This window comes from Trachypithecus francoisi, unplaced genomic scaffold, assembly GCF_009764315.1.
Source record: "Trachypithecus francoisi isolate TF-2019V2 unplaced genomic scaffold, Tfra_2.0 Lachesis_group11, whole genome shotgun sequence".
In the NCBI taxonomy this organism is placed as follows: domain Eukaryota; kingdom Metazoa; phylum Chordata; class Mammalia; order Primates; family Cercopithecidae; genus Trachypithecus; species Trachypithecus francoisi.
This window is the reverse complement of record NW_022681456.1, coordinates 8664511-8683652: the sequence shown is the minus strand read 5'-3', so window position 1 is coordinate 8683652 and position 19142 is coordinate 8664511. Positions and strand designations below refer to the sequence as shown.

General features: G+C 57.4%; 1 protein-coding gene across 1 annotated transcript in view; it reads right to left on the bottom strand.

Moving 5' to 3' along the window:
- Positions 1–2760, bottom strand: part of NCOR2 (nuclear receptor corepressor 2) — a 166272-nt gene extending 163512 nt beyond the window's left edge. Inside the window, 1 exon segment of the mRNA XM_033220138.1 lies at positions 2656–2760. Within this exon segment, the coding sequence (XP_033076029.1) occupies positions 2656–2760 (105 nt within the window).
- Between the last annotated feature and the right edge of the window lie 16382 nt (positions 2761–19142).

Here is a 19142-nt window from a genome sequence, read left to right as displayed (position 1 = left end):
TGTGGGGGTGCCCTGAATCTGGGAGGGTCACTGAGGCATCTCGTGGATCCCAGCACAATGGCCTCAGCTACTGTACAAGGAACCAGGACAGCCAGGTTCCCGCCACCGACCGTCCCCTTACCCGGGTGATCTGTCTTTCTGTGGCTTGATGAGGAGCTCAGGAAGAGGGTGGTATCTTTTGAACTGGTCTCGCCCGTTAAAAGGACAGGAAGGGTCTGGGGGCTAAGGGGCTGCCAGGGAGGAGCCTCCAGATCACAGCCCCCAGCTCACCTCCAACCCGCAGCAAGAAAGTGGCTCCACACTGCAATATGCCCAGGGTAGCAGGGCCCTTCTGAGAGTGCCCAGAACCCTTCCTCTTGCCCTTCAAGAGGCAAGCAGAGTTCCCTGGATGGGCAGCCCTACCATGAGGCAGGAGGGTCCTATGTGGGGCGGCTCCCCCAGGGAGGAGCACACACAGGTGAGCCCTGCTGCCCCCACACAAGGACAGGAATGTTCTCACCTGTGGCTGCCAGGCTGGGCCCCGCTCACTCCCTGGCCTCAGCCTCTTGCCTGGAGGGGGTGGTGAGCGCTTGGCCCTGTCCACCCATATCCTGCGTCACTGACAGCCCAGCAGGAGAAGAATGGGAGGTGTCTAGGGTCAGCCAGTGACCCCGAGGGCCCAGTTGGGGCAAAGAGCAGGAGAGGTGGGAGGGCAGAGGCTACAGCAGCCTGAGGACTCCCCAAGGCTAGGAGCTGGGTGGGGGCGGTGGAGAAGAGTGGGAACCTCCACAGGACAGGACAAGAAACCAGAAGCCAGTGGGCCTGCCAGTGCCCCTCCCCTCGGGGCAGGCAGGTTCCCCTCTGGGCAGCAGCAGGAACAGCAACAAGACCAAGAAATGGCAGCGGCAAACGGACAGAGCGGGCTGGCCCTGAGCCAGGCGCCATCTTAAGAACATTCAACATATCCCCTTTACCCCTCATGAGAATCTAGGAGATGGGGACTCTCAGTACCCCTGCTTTATGGGTGACAAAACTGAGGCTCACAGAGGTTACACAACTCGTCCCGTTTCCTACCCTGTGAAATGTTTTCCCATTGACAAAACACAGAGCATGATAGTCATCCCACTCCGGGGTGATCGGGGAAGGCACACAACCACATACACTCGGAGCTTTCAACAACATTTGACCCATAGTAGGTGCTCAGCTAACAAGAGCTCTTCTTTCTGTTGGTGGTGGTGACAGATAAAGACAATGATGACAAAATATGAAATCGTTTCCTACCGAGAGTCTATTCCTTAGTCCTGGGCACACAGTAGGTGCTCGATAAATAAAGGCATGGGGGAGTGGGGGGACACAGAGGCTTGGAGCCCCGATGCTGTGGCAGCCTCCCCACTTAGGGCAATTGCACCTGAGGCCTGTGATTGAACCTCTTGGGCCTCGGTCTCCTCATCTGCAAAGCGGGATGACAGCGCGAGCTGCTCTTTCCCGGGGCCGCTGGGGAGAATGCAATGACCCCACCCAGGGAAATGCTATCCTAAGAGGGATCCACAATGCACCCACTGGCGACAGCTGGCTCTCCAAAGCGTCCCAGGGGCCCAAACCTACAGGAGCCCACTGTGTCAGGGACTCCCCCAGGCAGGGCCAGTGAGCTCATATGCAAAACCTTCTCGCTTACTGATGGAAAAGTCCTCCCACACAGCTTCCTTTCTGGTTCTCACAAGAGGGGACCACACCAGACAGGCAGGACAGACACATGCACACACACGCACACATGTACCCCCACGGTGGCCGGCAGAGTCAGCTTCCACTCCAGCTGTGACCTCCAGGCCTCACGTCCATCACTCAGCAGCCAGGAGGTCACAAGGGGGAGGTCCACAACTCTGAAAGCCGCTTGGCAAACACCCAGAGACATGGTATATAGCGGGTACCTCGTAAATGCCAACCAAGGCCCATTGTCCTAGCCACACCACGCAGTGAGAGAAGAGGCAGGAAATGGGGCCCCCACTGGGAGGTGGGGCGGGGTGGGGTGCGGCTTAGGAGACCCAACCAGGGCACACACGTGGGCAGGCACCGAGGCCCACCTGCTCCCAGGACAGGCCATCTGCCCCAGCCACGGGGCGGGCTCCCCGAAGACACAGCCAGCACCCTGGACCTTCGTGTCGGGGAGGCAGAAACGCAACCTGTGCGGGGCCTCCTCATCTCAGAGCCTCGAGCCTCACCAAGGCAAATACACACGGGACGGGAGGACAGCAAGGAACGGGAGCTGTGACCTATTAGGCCCCCTTGGCCCCCAGAAGTCACCCCAATCCTACCCAATCCTACCCAGTCCTGCAGCAGCGGGGGAGCAGAGGTAAGGCTGGGCTGCAGGACAGTGAACATAGCAGGAGCTCCACATTCACGTGCCAATCCCACTGCCAGTCAAGAGAGGGCAGAGCCCCAGCTCAGCCTGGCCCCAGCCTCCATCTTCCCAGCTTTAAAATGGGAGCAACGAGATTTTACCAGATATTCTAGAAAAGGCTTCAGACACCAGGAGTCTCTGTGGAGGCCTCCCCTCTGCCCTGGGAGGCTCAGAGCCGTGCGAGCCTGGCTCCCAGGAGAAAAAAGGGGTGAAGATTCAGTGGAATGGAAAAAGGGTCTCAAAGGTAGCCCCAGGCACACACACGTGCACCCCCTTACCGTGTGCGTCCGGGCGATCTGCACTGGGTAGGAAAGGCTGTGGGGCGGGTAGCGGGGTTCAGTGGCCCTCCACGTCTGTGCCACAGGCTGTGTGGATCCCGACATGGTGGTGGGGGTCGGGGTGGCTCCCAGGCCCCAATAAGCTTTCTCTTAATTGCCACCGAGGATTAAAAGCCAGTCCTCGTCATCAGCTCACGGGCCACCCTGTCACTGGCACCTGCGAGAAAACAAGAAAAGAAAAACAAGATCAGCCACGGGCAGGCGGCTCCTCTGCACGTGCATTCCCGAGTCTCTCCTGTGGTCCCATGAGGACATGCAGGCACCCAAGGGCCTGCCTGGATCCTCCTTCATCCACTGCCACACTCACCTGCTCTCCGGCAGCACCAGGAGACAGGCATAGCGTTCAAGGTCCCTCCGAGCCATGCAAGCCACACAAGGGACCAGAGGCCTCCCCCCCACCCAGGCCCTCACCACCACTCAGATGGCTCCCAGCCCCGCTCAGCCCACCCAATCTCACTCCATGGCCCCCCGGGTTTCTGAGTCACGGGGCAGAGTTCCCAGAAAGCACCTGTCCCAGGAGGGGCAGCCAGCAGGGACAGCACACACCGCTGAACCCGGCAGCAGGGGCCAGGGCCAGCTTAGGCGGGCCACAGGCCACAGCATGATCCAGGCAAGGCTGTGACCCTGTGCAGGAGGCTGATACCATGACATGGGGCAAGACTGATATGAGGTTAGCCAGACGCAAGCTGGGAGGTGGGATTAGGACACAGAGGGCTACACCAGGAAGAGTCAAGGGCAGAATGACAGTCAGTCAGGCCCTGCAGCCTAGGGATAGGTACCCCAAACGGCTCCTGGGGCAGATACCGGCGCCTTCCATGGGAGAGGATCTACTCATGGCCATGCCAGAGGAGTAACACAAAGCAGGCTGGCAGCTTCACAGATGGAAAAACAGCCCCACAGAGAAGACACAGCCCAGCCAGGGAGCCACGGTGGCCCCTACTCCGAATCTGCCTTTGCCAGGAAACCCCTAAGCCCCCCGCCCCCAACAAGGCTTCTTCCCTTCCTCTGCCAGCCACAGCTCCACACCACCTGCTGGGCTTACAACAGGGTCCCATCCCAGACCGAGGCCCCCTCCACACTCTCCCTGAACCAGCCCCTCAGAAAAGGTGTGTCCATTGGGTCCTGCCTCATGCAAATCCCTCTCCAGCACTGCACACCCCCTGCCCCAGAGCTGAGGGAAATGCATCCTGGCACAGGGACCCAGCGCCTGGATGTGGGCCTCCACGGCGGAGGACTGAGGCTGCATTATACAAGGTTAGGAGTCAGGAGGGGAAACAGTATACCCAGCCCCGCAATTTCATCAGAACACCCCCTCCCCCAACCTGAAGAGAGTGACCGTCCTCCAAGCAGGCATGCCCTGGAGGCCTAATGTGGAGGGGCACTGGGAGGAAGGTTAAGGTTGGGGGCCCTGACTGCCTCCCAGGCCCCACCCCATCTCTCATTAGTGTAGACTTGACCCTTCCCCCCTCCCCAGGCTCCAGGGATGGTCATGTGACCCGGTCCTGGCCAATCAGAGTCCTACACGCTCCTGGGCCAGCGACTGACTCGGGGATGAGCCTATGACCCAACAGGAGTCAATGAGAATCTGCCTCGAGACTTTTGATGCTGGAATCAGGAGAAAGGTGCTCTCTGCCGGGGATCCAAGCTGGGAATGAAAGCCTGGAGCTCTGGGGGCCACCATGCAGCAGGAGCCTGCCTGAGACCCACACCCACGGGCAGGAAGGCAGGGCGAAAGGGCAGGTTGTGTCCGATGGTGGCCGGAGGCAGGTCGAAGCCTGCTCACTTCATTAGGGGAGCCAGGCCGCTTCTTCTGCGCGTTTTGCCTTTGGCAGCCCAAGCTGGGTTTCTGTCACGTTCCACCAAGAGTTTGGGCTCACACAGGGAAAGCAGGAGTGGCAGAGGAGGCGACCCTTCAACTGGCTGCTGTTCATCCTTCAAACACAGAAAAGCCAAGGAATTCCAGAGCCAAGACTGACACATCTGCCACCACCTCCGTCCTGCCTGCGTGGGCTTTCCCAGCCCCGAGACAAGACGTACGGCGCAATTCCCGTGAACATGGGAACACGTCCCGCTCCACCATCGCTAAGCTGCGTGGCCTTGGGTAAGTCACTTGCCCTCTCTGAACCTCCAAACACGCAGTGTTCCCTAAACATCAGATATTCATGTGCCACTTTTGCGTAGGGACTTTGCTATAGAGATTACCCAGGCCACAGCCATCTAGCCCCAGGCCTGTCACTTTCATCTAGTTAGGCATAATTTAAAGAGAAGCGTATTATCAGCATGGATATACGGAAACCAGTACTATGTGGAATAAATAGGAAGGCATCGGAATCACAAATGCACTACTGAAGACATCTGTGCACATTCCGACTGCCTAAGTCCTCCTGCGAGGACCCCAGGAAAGGCCAGGTGGCGGAGAGGAGGCACTCAGCAGCGCCCAGCACACAGTAAGTGCTCAGCAAACCAGAACTCCCAGTACTACTGTCACCAGGACTGTCAATGATACAGCTGCAGCCCAGTCACCAGTGACGCTATGATGGGGAGGCAAGGCACAGCTAGCCCTGCCCGGCCCCAAGAGCAATGAGACATCCTTTCTGCAGCCGGAAACAAGAGTCTGGCCCTGGGAGAGAGGACAGCTGTGGCCACTGAGACCCAGCCCTGTTCTAAAATTCTTCTTGCTAGAGTTCGGCTCAAATTCTGCAGACCCTGGTCATCTCATGCAGCAAAGTAAATTCTATTCCCTTCTCTCTAGGTGTTAAACAGCTCCCGGTCTCTCGGAGGAGATGAGGCCATCACTCCTGCAGGGTGCTGTTCCCGAGGTCTGCCCCTCTTCCAAGGGCACCACGGGCAACTTCCAAACTGCTATTGGATTTTGAGTTGCACAAGGTGGCCGAGAGGTCTCATTTACTACAGCTTTTCTTTCCTCCTTTGCCCAGTGAGATGCTGCCTGGGGGTGACAGGCCCCTGACACACACCACGGTGCACACGGGCACCAGAGACCAGGGAGGGTGACACCTTCCTAAAGAACCCCGTGGCTGGCTGGCTTTCCAGTGCCTGGGATTTGCATAGTGCCTACCCTGGAGCATGGGGTTGGAACCTCGGCCCCTCATCTACCAGGGGGTTCCCCCACCAGCCCCTTGCCCAGCGTCCTCACATGCCAGTGGGGCTGAACAGGGAACGACTCCAGTAACCTCGTGCCACCCTCACTCACCACGAGCTTAGGAAACCCAGTTTCCAACCCCTCCCGACCCGAGCCACGTTTCCTGCCAACTTGAAAAAAAACAAATGTTAGGGAAACGGTTTGGCAGCTCCTCAAAAATTTAAACATACAATAACCATATGACCCACCAATTCCATTCCCAGGCATCCACCCAAAAGAACTGGAAACAGGGACTCAAACAAAACATGGTATGCACGTTCATGGCAACAGAATTCACAGTAGCCAAAAGGCAGACCCAGCAAAAATTCCAGTCCATCCGTATGATGGAGTATTACTCAGCCATAAAGAGGAACGAAGGATGACTGAGGGCTACACCATGCGTAACCAGAAAATGTTATGCTGAACCAAAGAGGCCAGACACAAAAGGCCATGTATTGCATGACTCCATGTATATGAAATGTCCAGAACAGGCACATCCACTGAGGCAGAAAGGAGACTGGTGGCTACCAGGAGGGCAGGGTGAGGCAGGAATGGGGCCTGTTAACGGGTACAGGATTTTATAGGGCAGTGATGCAAACGTTTTGAAACTTGATAGAGGAGGCAGGTGCACAGCACTGCAAATAGGGAAAAAAATAAGCTTTGACTTTTCATCAGCAGGTTTGGAAGTGAATGCCAAAAAAAATGATGACATCGTTTCCTCAAAGATGGGAGCAGGAGAGGATGAGGAAGCCTCTTCAGGGTCTCCAGGATCTGGTCCCGGCCAAAGGAGGTTCTGAGGATGGATCCGGGCTGAAGTGGGAAGTCAGACACAAATGCCCCACGTCACCGCTGGGTCTGGCTGTGGTGGGGTCAGAAAGGGTGGGCAGCATTCATTTATTTACAGACACTCTGGGGTCTCTGCTGAGCCCAGGGCTAGCTCTGGGGACTTCATGTGAACCCGGCAGGGTCCGGGGGATATGAGGAAGAAGAATTTCCAGAGGGTGAAGGAGAGGGGACGGAGAGCACTCCAGCAGGAGGTGCCACTGAGCAAGAGCAGGGAGGTGAGCGCCAGCAGTCGGGGGTGAGCACAGGCCCAGGGGTGAGCACAGGTGCAGGGTGGGGGGTGAGCGCAGGCCCAGGGATGAGCCAGGGCCTGGGGGTGAGCACAGGTGCCATTTATGTTTGAGAAATTCATCGAGTGAATATGGGGGGAGGGAGGGACAGAGTCACTCAGGGCCCCATGGGCCCAGGTAAGGATGGATTTTGTTCTCAGGGTAGTGGGGAGCCACAGAAGGTGGTTGAGGGGGAGAGTAAAGGGTCAGAGTGTTTTACGAGCAGGCACTGCGGGGAGCAAGAGTGGATCAGGGAGACCTGGGGAGGCTCCAGCAAATGTCCAAGAGAGGGGACACTGGGGGATCAGGGCAACGGCGACAGAGAAGGGGAAATGGGCAGGTGAGTGAAAAGTCAGGAGGGAGGCTGACTCTGCAGGCTGTGAACACAGCTTGCTGCAGGAGTCCTGCTCCATAGGCCCACTGCGAGGACCCTGTGCCTGTGGCATACCGAGAGGTACCTGGGGACAGCAGGTGTTCAGCCATGCAGAGTCAGCAGGATCGGACCTCCAAGGAGAACAAGACGGTGCCTGGGTGAGGTTAAGGGACTTGCAGATCTCAGGTGGCCGGGATACCCAACGGGGACACCAAGGGCCCAAGCACGCCTCTGCACATCCAAGCCACCAAGCACAACCCCAGGGCCCCTGCTGGCCCCTGAACCAGCTGGAGGAGGGCTGCAGATCCCACACAGGCAGGGGGAGGGGCTCCCCATGCACAGCTGCAGGGGTCTGTCCCTGGGCCACGCCTGCCAGGAGGTAGCATACACAGAAGTGCCCCCTGCCCCCACTGCAGTCTGCCGGGCAGCACCAGGAGCCAAGTGGGCCACATTCCCTGTTCCCTGCCGCTGCGGGCTTTGGTAAGGTTTCCAAATCGACAGCAGAAAGCTTGGGCCGTGAGCTCTGAATGGCCATCCGCCTTGCTTCCTGCTGGACCCAGAGCCCTTCCAGTGCCTGGCACACAGTAGGGTGCACACTGAGTGACTCTGCCCAGCGGAGGTGCATGCCAGCAACACAGTGATGCCAGAAACCACCACACCTGTGTCCTCTTCCCACCTGGCCGGGCAGGAGCACCTTTCCGGGAGGCCCTGGACGCTTCCATGGGGCCTCCCGCCCCTGCATTCCTCTCCAGCTCCAGCAGGATGAGGCCACACCGAGACACATTCCATAGATTTTCCGTGTCTTGGGCGGCCTGGTTCAGACCTGGGGAGGGTGGAATTACAGCCTCAGGGTGAGGGGGCAGGCGGGGGCTGGTGGAGGTGTGGGAGCTACGGGATGTGCCCTGAGCGCTCAGCCGCGGGCTGTGGGGAGGATGAAAGGCACGCGGGGCTCTCTGCACCACACGTGCCTCACATTTTCTGGGAACTAATGGGCGCTGACATTGGAAGAACCTGTGGCAGGTGTGGGAGCCTCAGGATTAAAAACCAGCATGCCAGGCAGAGAGCGCCCACGGCACATGCACACACACGCGTGCGCATTCGCACACGCTCGACAGAACCCTCTGATACTCCGAGAAGCCCAACGCACAAAGCCCTCCTGGGGTGGGCGGAACCGCAGCAGGTACACAGGCCGTGTCTCCACTGTCCCACCCTGGCCTGGTGAAGACAGGCAGGCCCCGGGAGCCCTGCAGCTCGGCCAGGTCGGCCTCCCTCACCGCTCAGCAAGTATTTGCTCCACTCACTGCTGAATAAGCCCCTATTGTGTGACAGTCACGGAGAGGCACGGCACCTGGCACACACCAGGCGTATTAGCTCCCTGGGCTGCACCGCCACAGGCTGCGTGGCTTCAAACAACAGAAATGGATTCTCTCACTGTTCTGGAGGCCTCAAGTGCAAATCCAGGTATCACCAGGGCCCCACAGGGCCTCTGGAAGCTCTGGTGGAGGTCCTTCCTGCTTCCTTGCTCCTCCAGCTCTTGTGGCCCCCGGCAACCCCCGGTGCTCCCTGGCCTGTAGATGCATCATGCCAATCTCTGCCTCTGTCTCCACGTGGCCTTTCTGCTGCATCTCCTGTCTCTGGGTCTCCCCTTCTTCAAGGACACCAGTCATATTGGAGCTGGGGCCCTCCGTTATCCGGTTGTGACCTCATCTTAACTAATGAGATCTGCAAAGACCCTTTCCAAACAAGGCCGTGCTCCCAGGTTCCAGGAGGACTATCCGTTAAGGGGGAACAGTACCTACTCCAGGAGGTGCTCCAGAAATACTTGTTTTGTTCACTGCTGTATCCCCAGAGCCCAGCACACAGTAGGCATCTAATAAATATTTACTAAACAAAACCACTGCAGCCAGCCCGGCCAGAGGAAAAGCCGGCCCCGGGGAACTCTGAGACAGCAGTTCTGGGATGTGCGCATGAGACGCTGCCGAGCGCCAGCTCCACGGGTCGGGCTGTTGACACCTTGCGTGTTTACTTTCTGGCATGCAGTAAACATTAGGGAACCGGCCAAGTATCTGATGGCCGCCTTCAGCAGGACTCCTGGCGCAGAACGGACACTCAGGAATCCAGCTCTGGAGCGAGTCCTGAGATGCGGAAAGCCGGTGGGACGTGGCAAGGGGGCACCTCGCCCAGCCTGGTCCAGAGAGGACGCCACAGCCAATGCAGAAGGGAGCAAAGAGAGAGCTCCTGCTGCCCGGCCTGGTGGCTCGCTCTGTCCACCACTATTTATTAAGCACCTACTGTGTGAAAGGTGCTGGGGATCCCAAATCCCCCACCTTATGAAGCTGCCATTGCAGCAGGCAAGATGGGAGTAAGAGGATGGCAGAAGGTGTTAGCACTATGGAGAAAAACAGAACCAGGAGGAGGCGGGCAGGGAATGGGGGTCCATTTTGAAAGTGGGCAGTCAGGGGTGCATCACCAGAGATGCCTTTTATGTAAAGGCGTGGGGGAGAGGAGGGAGTCCACACAGCAGGCACAGCAGGTGCAAAGGCCCAGAGGCAGGACCAAGCCTGCTGTGTGAGGACGGCAGGGAGGCCTGGATGGGGAGAGTGGGGTGAGCGAGGGCATGTGAGGTCACTCTTTCTAGCTATAGCCAGAAAGCTGGGGTGGTCACTCCGAGGGAGGTGGAAGGACACAGCTGTTGCACTTTAAGCAAGGCTGACATGCGGTCTCCCATGGCAAGCCTGCCTCTGGCGTCTCTGTGTTCAAAGGACACTGTGGCTGCCCCTCTGTCAAGGAGCACTGGGCACAGGTAAAAGGGCCCCGTAACCCTGAGTGATTACAGTCACCATCGTCAGGGCCCTAGAGAAACAGGCCTCCACCCACGTACAGCGGCAGGCTCCACCCACGCACAGCGGCAGGCTCCACCCACGCACAGCGGCAGGCCTGCAGGAATGAGGCCAGACTCCTTGGCCCTCACTTGGCAGGAAGGTCATTCCGCTCCCTTAGGAGGAGCCAGGTACTCAACCCCAGCCTGTCATTGGCTCTGCCGGAGGGGCTGAGGGTCAAATACTAAGAGCTCAACCCCAGGTGCCACCCACAAGGTTACAGTCTGCTCTCAACCTGAGACCAGGCAAGCCAAACACATCCCCAACTCTGGTTTCTGACCCATTCTCATCAATTAGAGAATTATTTCAGCATCTGTCATGTGCAAACACTGTACAAGCACAGCTACAGCAGTGACCAAGTCAGACAAAAGGCCTGCCAGCAAGGGCCCACGTCCAGTGACAGGTCTGTCCCAGCTGGTAGACTCCCCATCCAGGTGCTCAGCAGGGGGTGGCTGGATGGAGGGAGAGGATGGAAGAGGGATAGAGATAGGAGGACGGAGGAGAAAGGAGGAAGGGAGGGAGGAAAGGAGGATGGATGGATGAATGCATGCATGCATAGAGAAAGGAGGGAGGGAGGAAAGGAGGAAGGATGCATGGACGGATGGATGGATGGATGGATGGATGGATGCATGGACAGATGAATGGATGGATGGATGGATGCATGGACAGATGGATGGATGGATGGATGGATGGATGGATGGATGGACAGATGGATGGACAGACGGATGGACGAATAGATGGATGGATGGATGGATGGATGGATGGATGGATAGATGGACAATGGATGGATGGACGGATGGATGGATGGACAGATGGAAGGACGGATGAATGGATGGATGGATAGACAGATGAATGGATGGATGGATGGATGGATGGATGGGTGGATGGGTGGATGGATGGATGGATGGATGAATGGATGCATGGATGGATGGATGGATAGATGCATGGATGCATGGATGCATGGATGGATGCATGGATAGATGCATGGATGCATGGATGCATGGATGGATGCATGGATAGATGCATGGATGCATGGATGGATGCATGCATGCACAGACCAATCACCAGATGGAGATCAACTTAGCTGCTTCATTTTCCAGGGTTTTTCTGGTCTTACATTTCTAACCAAGCCCCAGGGCCAAGCCTGCCTTCATCCTGCTAATATCCCCAGGCCCTCCCATGTGCCCAGCTCCATGAGGGACAGAGAAGGGCACTGTTGCCCTCAGGAACCCCCAAACCCACACAACTGCTCCCCAAGCCCCAGCCTGCTGAGTAAGAAAGACCCTAGGGAAAACTGCCTCCAGTCCCAAACCCAGACTCAGCATGAGAGGGTCTCAACTCCCCCGAGTTCCCCACCTGGCACCACTTCTCCCTTTTCAGCACAAACCAGCACATCTTCCCCCGAGTTGGGTTTGAGGAGACAGGCTGAGAGGACTCCAGTCTGGGAATCCTCCTCCCCGACCCTGGGTACATGTACAGGCTAGAGATATGTGGGCCAGGCTACAGCCAGAAAGCTGGGTTGCCTGGAGCCTGGAATGTCTCTTCAGGTCCCAGACTTGCTTCCTCTGGGCAGTTTCCTGGGACTTGCTTCCTTACCCCAGGGTCAGCTCAGCTAAGCCCCAGAGACCAGCTCTTATAAAGAGGGATTTCACAGGAAATTTGGAATGTCTGGCTTCTCCTAACAAGGGCTGCTCACACATTGCGGGTGGGAATGTCAGATGTGCAGCGCAGCCACTGTGGAAACCAGTCACTAGGTTAAACCCAGAATTACCCCATGACCCAGTGATGCCACTCCTAGCTACACACCCCCAAGGAACTGAAAAGTGGTGACAAAACCAACAGAAAGGATTAGAATGCCCACAGCAGCACTATTTACATCAGCCAACAAGCAGAAACAACCCAAATGTCCATCTACTGACAAACAGATTAAACAAACGCAGGCTGTCCGTCAATGGACTATGATTCAGCCAGGCAAAGGTAAGCGCTGACTCAGCGACAACACAGGTGAGTCCTGAAGACACGGCACAAAGGCAAAGAAGCCAGTCGAAACAGCCACGTACTGCACGATTCCATTTATTTCACAGGAGGGGCAGATTCCCAGGACAGAAGGAAGGCCTGTGGCCGCCAGGGTTGTGGGGAGGGAGGACGGGGGAGTGGCGGTTTAACGGGTATGGGTTTCCTTCTGGGAGGATGAAAGTGTTTTGGAATTAGACAGAGGTGGTGATTGCACAACCTTGTGAATGTCCTAAATGCCAACTAATTGTTCACTTTAGTATAGCTGAAATGGTATCTTTTGTATGTATTTTACCACAAAATCGTTTGACAGGGGAAACTGAGGTTCCAGCCATGGCCAGCTGGAAGTGGGCAGAGGCTATCTACACCACATGGGCTCGTCTTTCCCTATTCGCCACATCCCCTCCTAGTCAGCCACCTTTGTTTATATGCCCTGCCTGGCTGGTGGGACTCAACGGAGCAGGTTCAGTCTGTCTTCTCCTGAGCCTTCAGCTCCCACCTCCACTGTCACCTCCTTGGAACCTTTCCCCAACCCCAAGGGGGCCCCCCTGGTGTCATGGCCCAATCCCCCTGCCCCTCCCATGGACCTGGTCCGCTGTCCCCCGCACCAGGCAGGTTTCCTCCTCGGCAGTTTTAGCCGCACCTGTAGGAGCAGGAGTCATGGAGACTGTGGGCTGAGTCATGGCCCCTCAGTCACTGAAATGAGCCAGTGCTCTCTCAACCAAGCCACCTCCTGTGGAGACACTGCCATTCCAAAGGGTTTCCGCATGCTGGTCAATTCCAAATCCCAACTCCGCCACTTCCGAAGCTGTGTGACCTTGGGTGAGGTCCTGACCTCTCTGAGCTTCGCTTGGAAAGATTCACTGGACAAAAGAGCTACGAGAATCTCGGTGCAGTTCTTGGCCCACAGAAGAGCCCCCAGAAGGAGAACATGGCTGTTACTGCGGTCTGCTACGCCGGCCACTTGGGGGAAGGAGGGAGGTGATGGCGATGATGTTAACCAAGCCAGTCACTATGGCCATCCTCGCCTTGTCAACAGGAAAACTGAGTCTGGGAGGAGTCTGTGATTCTCAGGTGAGCCCAAATGCCCCAGCCCGTAACTCCTGTCTCCCCAATGCCACATCCTGCTCCTGCTTCCAGGGGAAAACAGGCCAGGTGCAAAACCCATCCCCAGCACCTGCCCCGTCTCTCCCCTCCCCTAGAGGTTCCTCAGCCACTGGGAAAGCCTCTATCATTCCCCACGTTCTGACTCAAGTCCCCCAGCTTCTCCATTCCTGCATCCCTTCACCCCAGGCACAGCAGGCCCCACCTCCACTCCAGGCCACATTTATCTCATGCGAAGACCAGAGGCAGCAGACGCTCCGGTTCCCCTCATCAAACACAATTCGCCCCACTGAACAGATCAGAAAACTGACTTGCCTAAGGTCACAGTCAGGATACGTGTGCCCATACCCTGGTCCTCCCCATGGCCCTGCCAGCCCAGGCGCCCGCCCTCAGTCAACAGAAGGGAAGCCTCCGAGGAGGCCCGTTACTGTTTCCAATTTAATTGGAGCGTTCCTGTCCGCTGGACAGCAGCCAGCTCGGCCCTGCTCCCCCGCCACAATAAGGTCTGCTCAAAATCACTTCCTCCTCCACTCCTTTTTTTTGTTTGTTTCCATTTAATTTTAAAAGGAAGAGAGGGAGATAAACCACAGCACGACAAACCCTCCCTGCACTCCAGCTTCCTGGGGCCCCACCCGAGAAGCCCTGCACGGGGAGCAGCCCTCCCAGCTTGGGTATTTTACAAACATTACGCCTGGTTCTGCCGCGTCTTCCTCATTAAGTTCCGGGCGCCCCAGGACGGACGTGTTTTCCATTAGACCCAGCTCCTCCATCTGGCCTTCCCGACAGCAATCTTCTCTGCAGAGGGAAGCGAGGAGGCAGAGGGGAGGCTAGTGTCTGGGCGGTGGGGAGGGAGATGCTGGCACCAGCTGTGTAACCTGGGCAAACCACTTAACCCCACGCCCCTGGGGCTGTGGCTTGTGGGAGGGAGGGAGGCCATGCCGGAGTGGGGCTCAGGGAGCTGGGTGGCTGAGCTGGGGCTGGGCTCCTGGTCAGCACCTGGGGAGGTGGCGGGACCTGGGGTTTCTAAAGGATGGGGGTGGGGTTGGGGTCCTGGGTCTTCGTCCGTTTTGCTGTCTGGCCAAGAACGAACCAACAACCCCAGACTACCCGAAACACAGCTCCCGACATTATGCTGAGTGACAGAAGCCAGCCACAAAAGGACAAACACTGTGTGATTCCACTTGTAGGAAGTGGCTAGAGTCACTGAATTCACAGAGACAAAAAGGAAAATGGTTGGGGCCAGGGGCTGGGGAAAGTGAGGAAGGGGGAGTTACTGTTTAACAGAGCGATTCAGTTGTGCCAAATGAAAAGTGCTGGAGATGGGTTGCTAAACAATATCGATATTCTTAACACTACTGAATTATCTACTTACCACTGGCTGAAAGTAAATTTCACGTTCTAGGTATCTACCACAATTTAAAATTAAAACAACACCTCCTCCAGGGAGGCCTCCCTGATTGCTAGTCAAGAGCTCTCAGCTGTGCTTGTGTTGTTCTGTGGTGGCCCCAAAGGCTCAGGCTGTCCCCATGAAAGGCAAAGTGTTGCCAGCAGCCCTGGCACTCAGTAGGCCCTCAGAGCCAAGTGCAGCATGCGTCCAGGCCTTGTCTCTGGCCCACCTCACCTCAGGACCCCATGATGTCCATAGGGCATGGCTGGGCCTGCTGGGCAGCGACGTGCACCTCTGATCCCTCAGAAGTGCCCAGTAAGCTGAGCTGTCCCCTCACCAGCTGCCTCCAACTGAGGTGGTCTCAAGGGACAATTAAAAGAGCCCGGGCCCAGGGAAGGGCTGACGGCTTCAGAGGGGCCCCTGGACCCCGAAACTCGAGGCCAGACCCAGAGCCCCTCTCTCTGCCCGTCAGTCTGCAGTCTGCCCATGCCCAGACCCCGAGTGTGAAGGCAGCCTCCCCAAGGTTCCCACCAACTTCCCTGCCTCCAACATCTGGCAAACACATCCACAGCTGTGCAGCTGCCGGAAACGCCTCCTCCCGCTTCTCCTCCATGCACACAGGCCCTCAAGGATGGCTTTCTGAGGAATTTATGGGGTCGCCCCTAGTATTTCAGGGCAGATCCCTGGAGGCATCCACCACATGTGAATGAGGACAAATGTTTCTGCTGCTAAGAATAGCTGCGCCAGCAGCAGTGTCTAGGGCGACGGAGCCCACCCACTCAACAAAGGCCCCCTCCTGCCTCCCCAACCCCTCCCAGCCCCCAGCAAGTGGCCAGGCTGGACCACAAAAGGCCTGGCTGGGAGGACCCCACTGCCGCCTGGGCTCTCAGGCCAAGCGGGAAGAATCTACTTTACATCAGCTCGGTCCAATGCTCAGAAGTGGACGCATCTGGGCCATTCGATTACCCCAGGGGCACTGATCAATAAATGTCTGATGACGGGACAGTGATCAAGAACCCAAAAGGTCCTATGGCCCCTGCAGCCAGGAACTCAGACAGTAAACAAATGCTTCAGCGCCCAGGAGTGGCGACGGCTGAAGCTAAGTGCCTACCTGGGATCGGATGATTCACCCGAAGAAGGGCAGGCACCAAAAGCAAGAGGAGAGCTGTAGATACCCAAGACCCTGCCAGAACACAGGGGCCCAGGCAGGCACTGCGCCACGGGGAGGGGCCCGCAGGAAGGGGGTGACCGCAGCTCAGCCCCAGCCAACGCTGAGCAGAGGCTCAGGAATGTGGCCCCCCAAACATTCCTGATGTTCCAGACCCTGCTGGAACACAGGGGGTCCACGGCATCCAAATCTTTCCAGCAAAGCCAAGAAGCCCAGTTTTGAGACATCTCCCGATAATTCTAAAAAAACACTGACTATAAAAGCAACCCAATAAATCAGTCTGACACCCAAATACAGCCCAGGGGCTGCCAGGACGTGACCTGTGGCTTATGACGTGGTCACTGGAAGCCACAAGAGAGGAGAGGGAAGGCTGGGGAGCTGAAGTGGGGTGATGGGGGGACAGGAGGCGGAGCTCCATCAACGGCTTGGAGGGGGGACCCAAGAGGCCCCCAACTCTTAAATATTAACGGGAATGAAACTTACCCAGTGACTCATTGGCACCACCTCCTCCACCCCAGTGGGACACAAACTGGCCATGAAAGGCTGGGCCAGGCAGGGACCCTAACCTGGCCCCATCTCCAACACAGGGAGCAAGACAGTGTCTGCCCACCCAGCCCCACTCCGTGCGTGCCACACCCCAATTTCCCTGGGCAACCACCCCCCCTGCACCCTCAGTCCTGGGGTCTCAGGGAGGCTGACCCTGCCCTCCAGCCAAAGTGGCACTGGCTTTGGTGGGGACGGGGTGGGGCTTAACTCTGAACTCTCAAGCTGAGGCAATAAAACTCATTCCCACGGTATTTGCTCGAATACTGGGAACAAGAAGCTGTACTTCCACTGGGGCTACTGAACTGCAATTATTAGTCTCAGGCTATCAGGGACTGAAAGTGGGAAGCACCTGGATCCAACTGTGCCTGAAGCTTCCCTGAGGTTTTTTAGTTACTTGAACTATTTGTGCTAAATGCAGGAGGCAGAGGGAGTCTGTCCATTGCAACCAAGAGACCTAAGATAGCAACCCTCCGAAAACACAGACTCTCAGATAGGATCTCGCTGGAATCAGATCTCTTCCACCCACTAGGTCTCTCATCCATGTAGGTGAGGACAGGTCCGAAGCCAGCCAAGAGAAGACCAGAGAAATGGAATGGGAGACCCGGGTCAGACTCAGTGTAGGGGCAAGGGCCAGGGAGGAGTCTGGGAGAGGCTGTCCTGTGTCACCCTGAAGGGAGAGTGGGCGGCTCCCAGTCCCTTCCTGAGCTGTCAGTGGCTCTCACGGGTGAAAGAGCGGCAGCTTTGCAGATGAACGCTGCCCAGCACAGCTCAGCTCTGATCTGGGTCACTTCTCAGAGGCAGGCACACCCCCCAACGGCCACCCCCCACAGTAACCTGAGCCTCCGGACCTCGGTTTCCGGAGGAACATCACGATCTCTCTTGGAGGGAATGCCTGCTAGCCGCACGCAGAACCAAATGTGCTGAGAAACCTAGGCCAGGTTGAGCAAGCCCGGGCTGCTCCCGCCAGGCCAGAAAAAAGAGGCATTGTCTGCAGCCAGGAGCCACCACATGGGCTGTACCCATGGGCATGTCCTGGGGCCATCTGTGCGGGGCCTTCAGTTTCCTGGGTTGTAAAACAAGTGGCTGCTCCAGGCCTCGGGGGCGGCCAAGGCTTCAATCTGGAGCAGGTGGCGACCCACTGGAGCAGGTGGCGACCCCAAGCCCCCACCCCACAGGCACTGATGCACCCCAGCTCCACTTCTCCTCCCGACCTCCATGGGGCCATGTGCTTGTTACAGCTCCCATTTCCCAGGGAGAAGACTGAGGCTCTTTGCACAGGCAGAAGCAGGTCAGCGGGAAGATGAGCAAACGCCACTTCCATCTTCCAGGCTGCCACCCTGAGCAGCCACGGGAGGGGACACCTCACAGCCACTGGTGCAGCCAGTCCCCAACACAGCACTTGGTGGCACCAGCTCCTTCCATCACAGCAACCCTGTGAGGGATTCTGTTATCATTCCCATTCTACAGCTGGAGAGACTGTTGCACAGAGAGGCCGAGCAACTTGCCCAAGGTCACACAGCCAGCAAGGGCACAGCCTGGATGCAAACCCAGGCAAGCCACCTCTTATGTCCAGCTTACCCACTGTGTCCTGGGATGCTGTCACCGGCATACCCATGCCTCCTGCTCAGCCTGGAGGAGACTGTAGTCTCTCCCACCAGGCTAGAGCCAGGCCTAGCAGACCTCCCGTCCCATATCCCTGCTCACGAGACCAGGCCAGGTCCTGCCAGCCAGAGGTGCCCATGGGCCGTGCAGACAGGCTGTGGGCATCTCCATGTCCACTTGAGAGCCTGCTGCACACCGTCCACCCCGGGCCCAAGAGGAGAGGCAAGGCCACATCCTCACCTCCCTCACAGCCCCAGCTCCATGACCTCCCTCATCACAACCTGGAATCTGGACTCCAACCCTTGCTGCTTCACTTCCTCTCCCCCCACAACCACGAACACAAGATCCATGAAGCAAGAGTCACACCTTTGTGTCCCCCAGAGTCCCAGCACACTGCACACGGCAGGTACTCAATAAATGCTTGCTGAATGCATGAACATCCTAAGAGCAAAATCGCAGGCGTGGAGCTGAAGCTCAAAGACCAGTTTGCAAACAGAGAGACTGAGGCTGAGAGCACAGACGGGGTGTGCTTAAAGCCCAGATTTCGGGGTGCCACCTATACCAGCCCAGGCCCAAAGGCAGCCAAGTGTCCCAAATATCAGGTAACTGACCCTAGGTCCACACAGCCAGCCGGCTCCACTCCAGGTCTCCATGTGGCCAAGAACTCTGATCCCCACTCCTGAAGCCCCAGTGCCAGCCCCAGTGCCAGCCCCCGTGGCGAGACTATAAGGCCATCACTGCCACTAAGGAATTGTGTGGCCTCCGCCAAGTAGCCTGCCCTCTCTGGGCCTAGTTTCTCCATTTGTCAAGGGCACCTGGCAAAGCTGGGGCTTGCAGGTTCTGCGGGAGTCACCAGATGTGTGTGAAGAGTGTCCGGGGCCTGGGGCGAAGCCAGGGTAGAACCCGAGAGCCTCCTGCCTCTGGGTCCTGTCCCCTTAGCAAGGCTGTCTGAGGGGACTGTGAACAGCAGGTGGCAGGTGGGGTCTAGGGCCCTGTGGATTTGGTTCTCAGCAAGAAAGGCAGGTTTGAGCAAGGCCTCCTTCCTGGAAAGTCCGGACTCCCTGGATGGGGCTTCCTGCACTCCCAGGCACAAAGGGGTTCTCG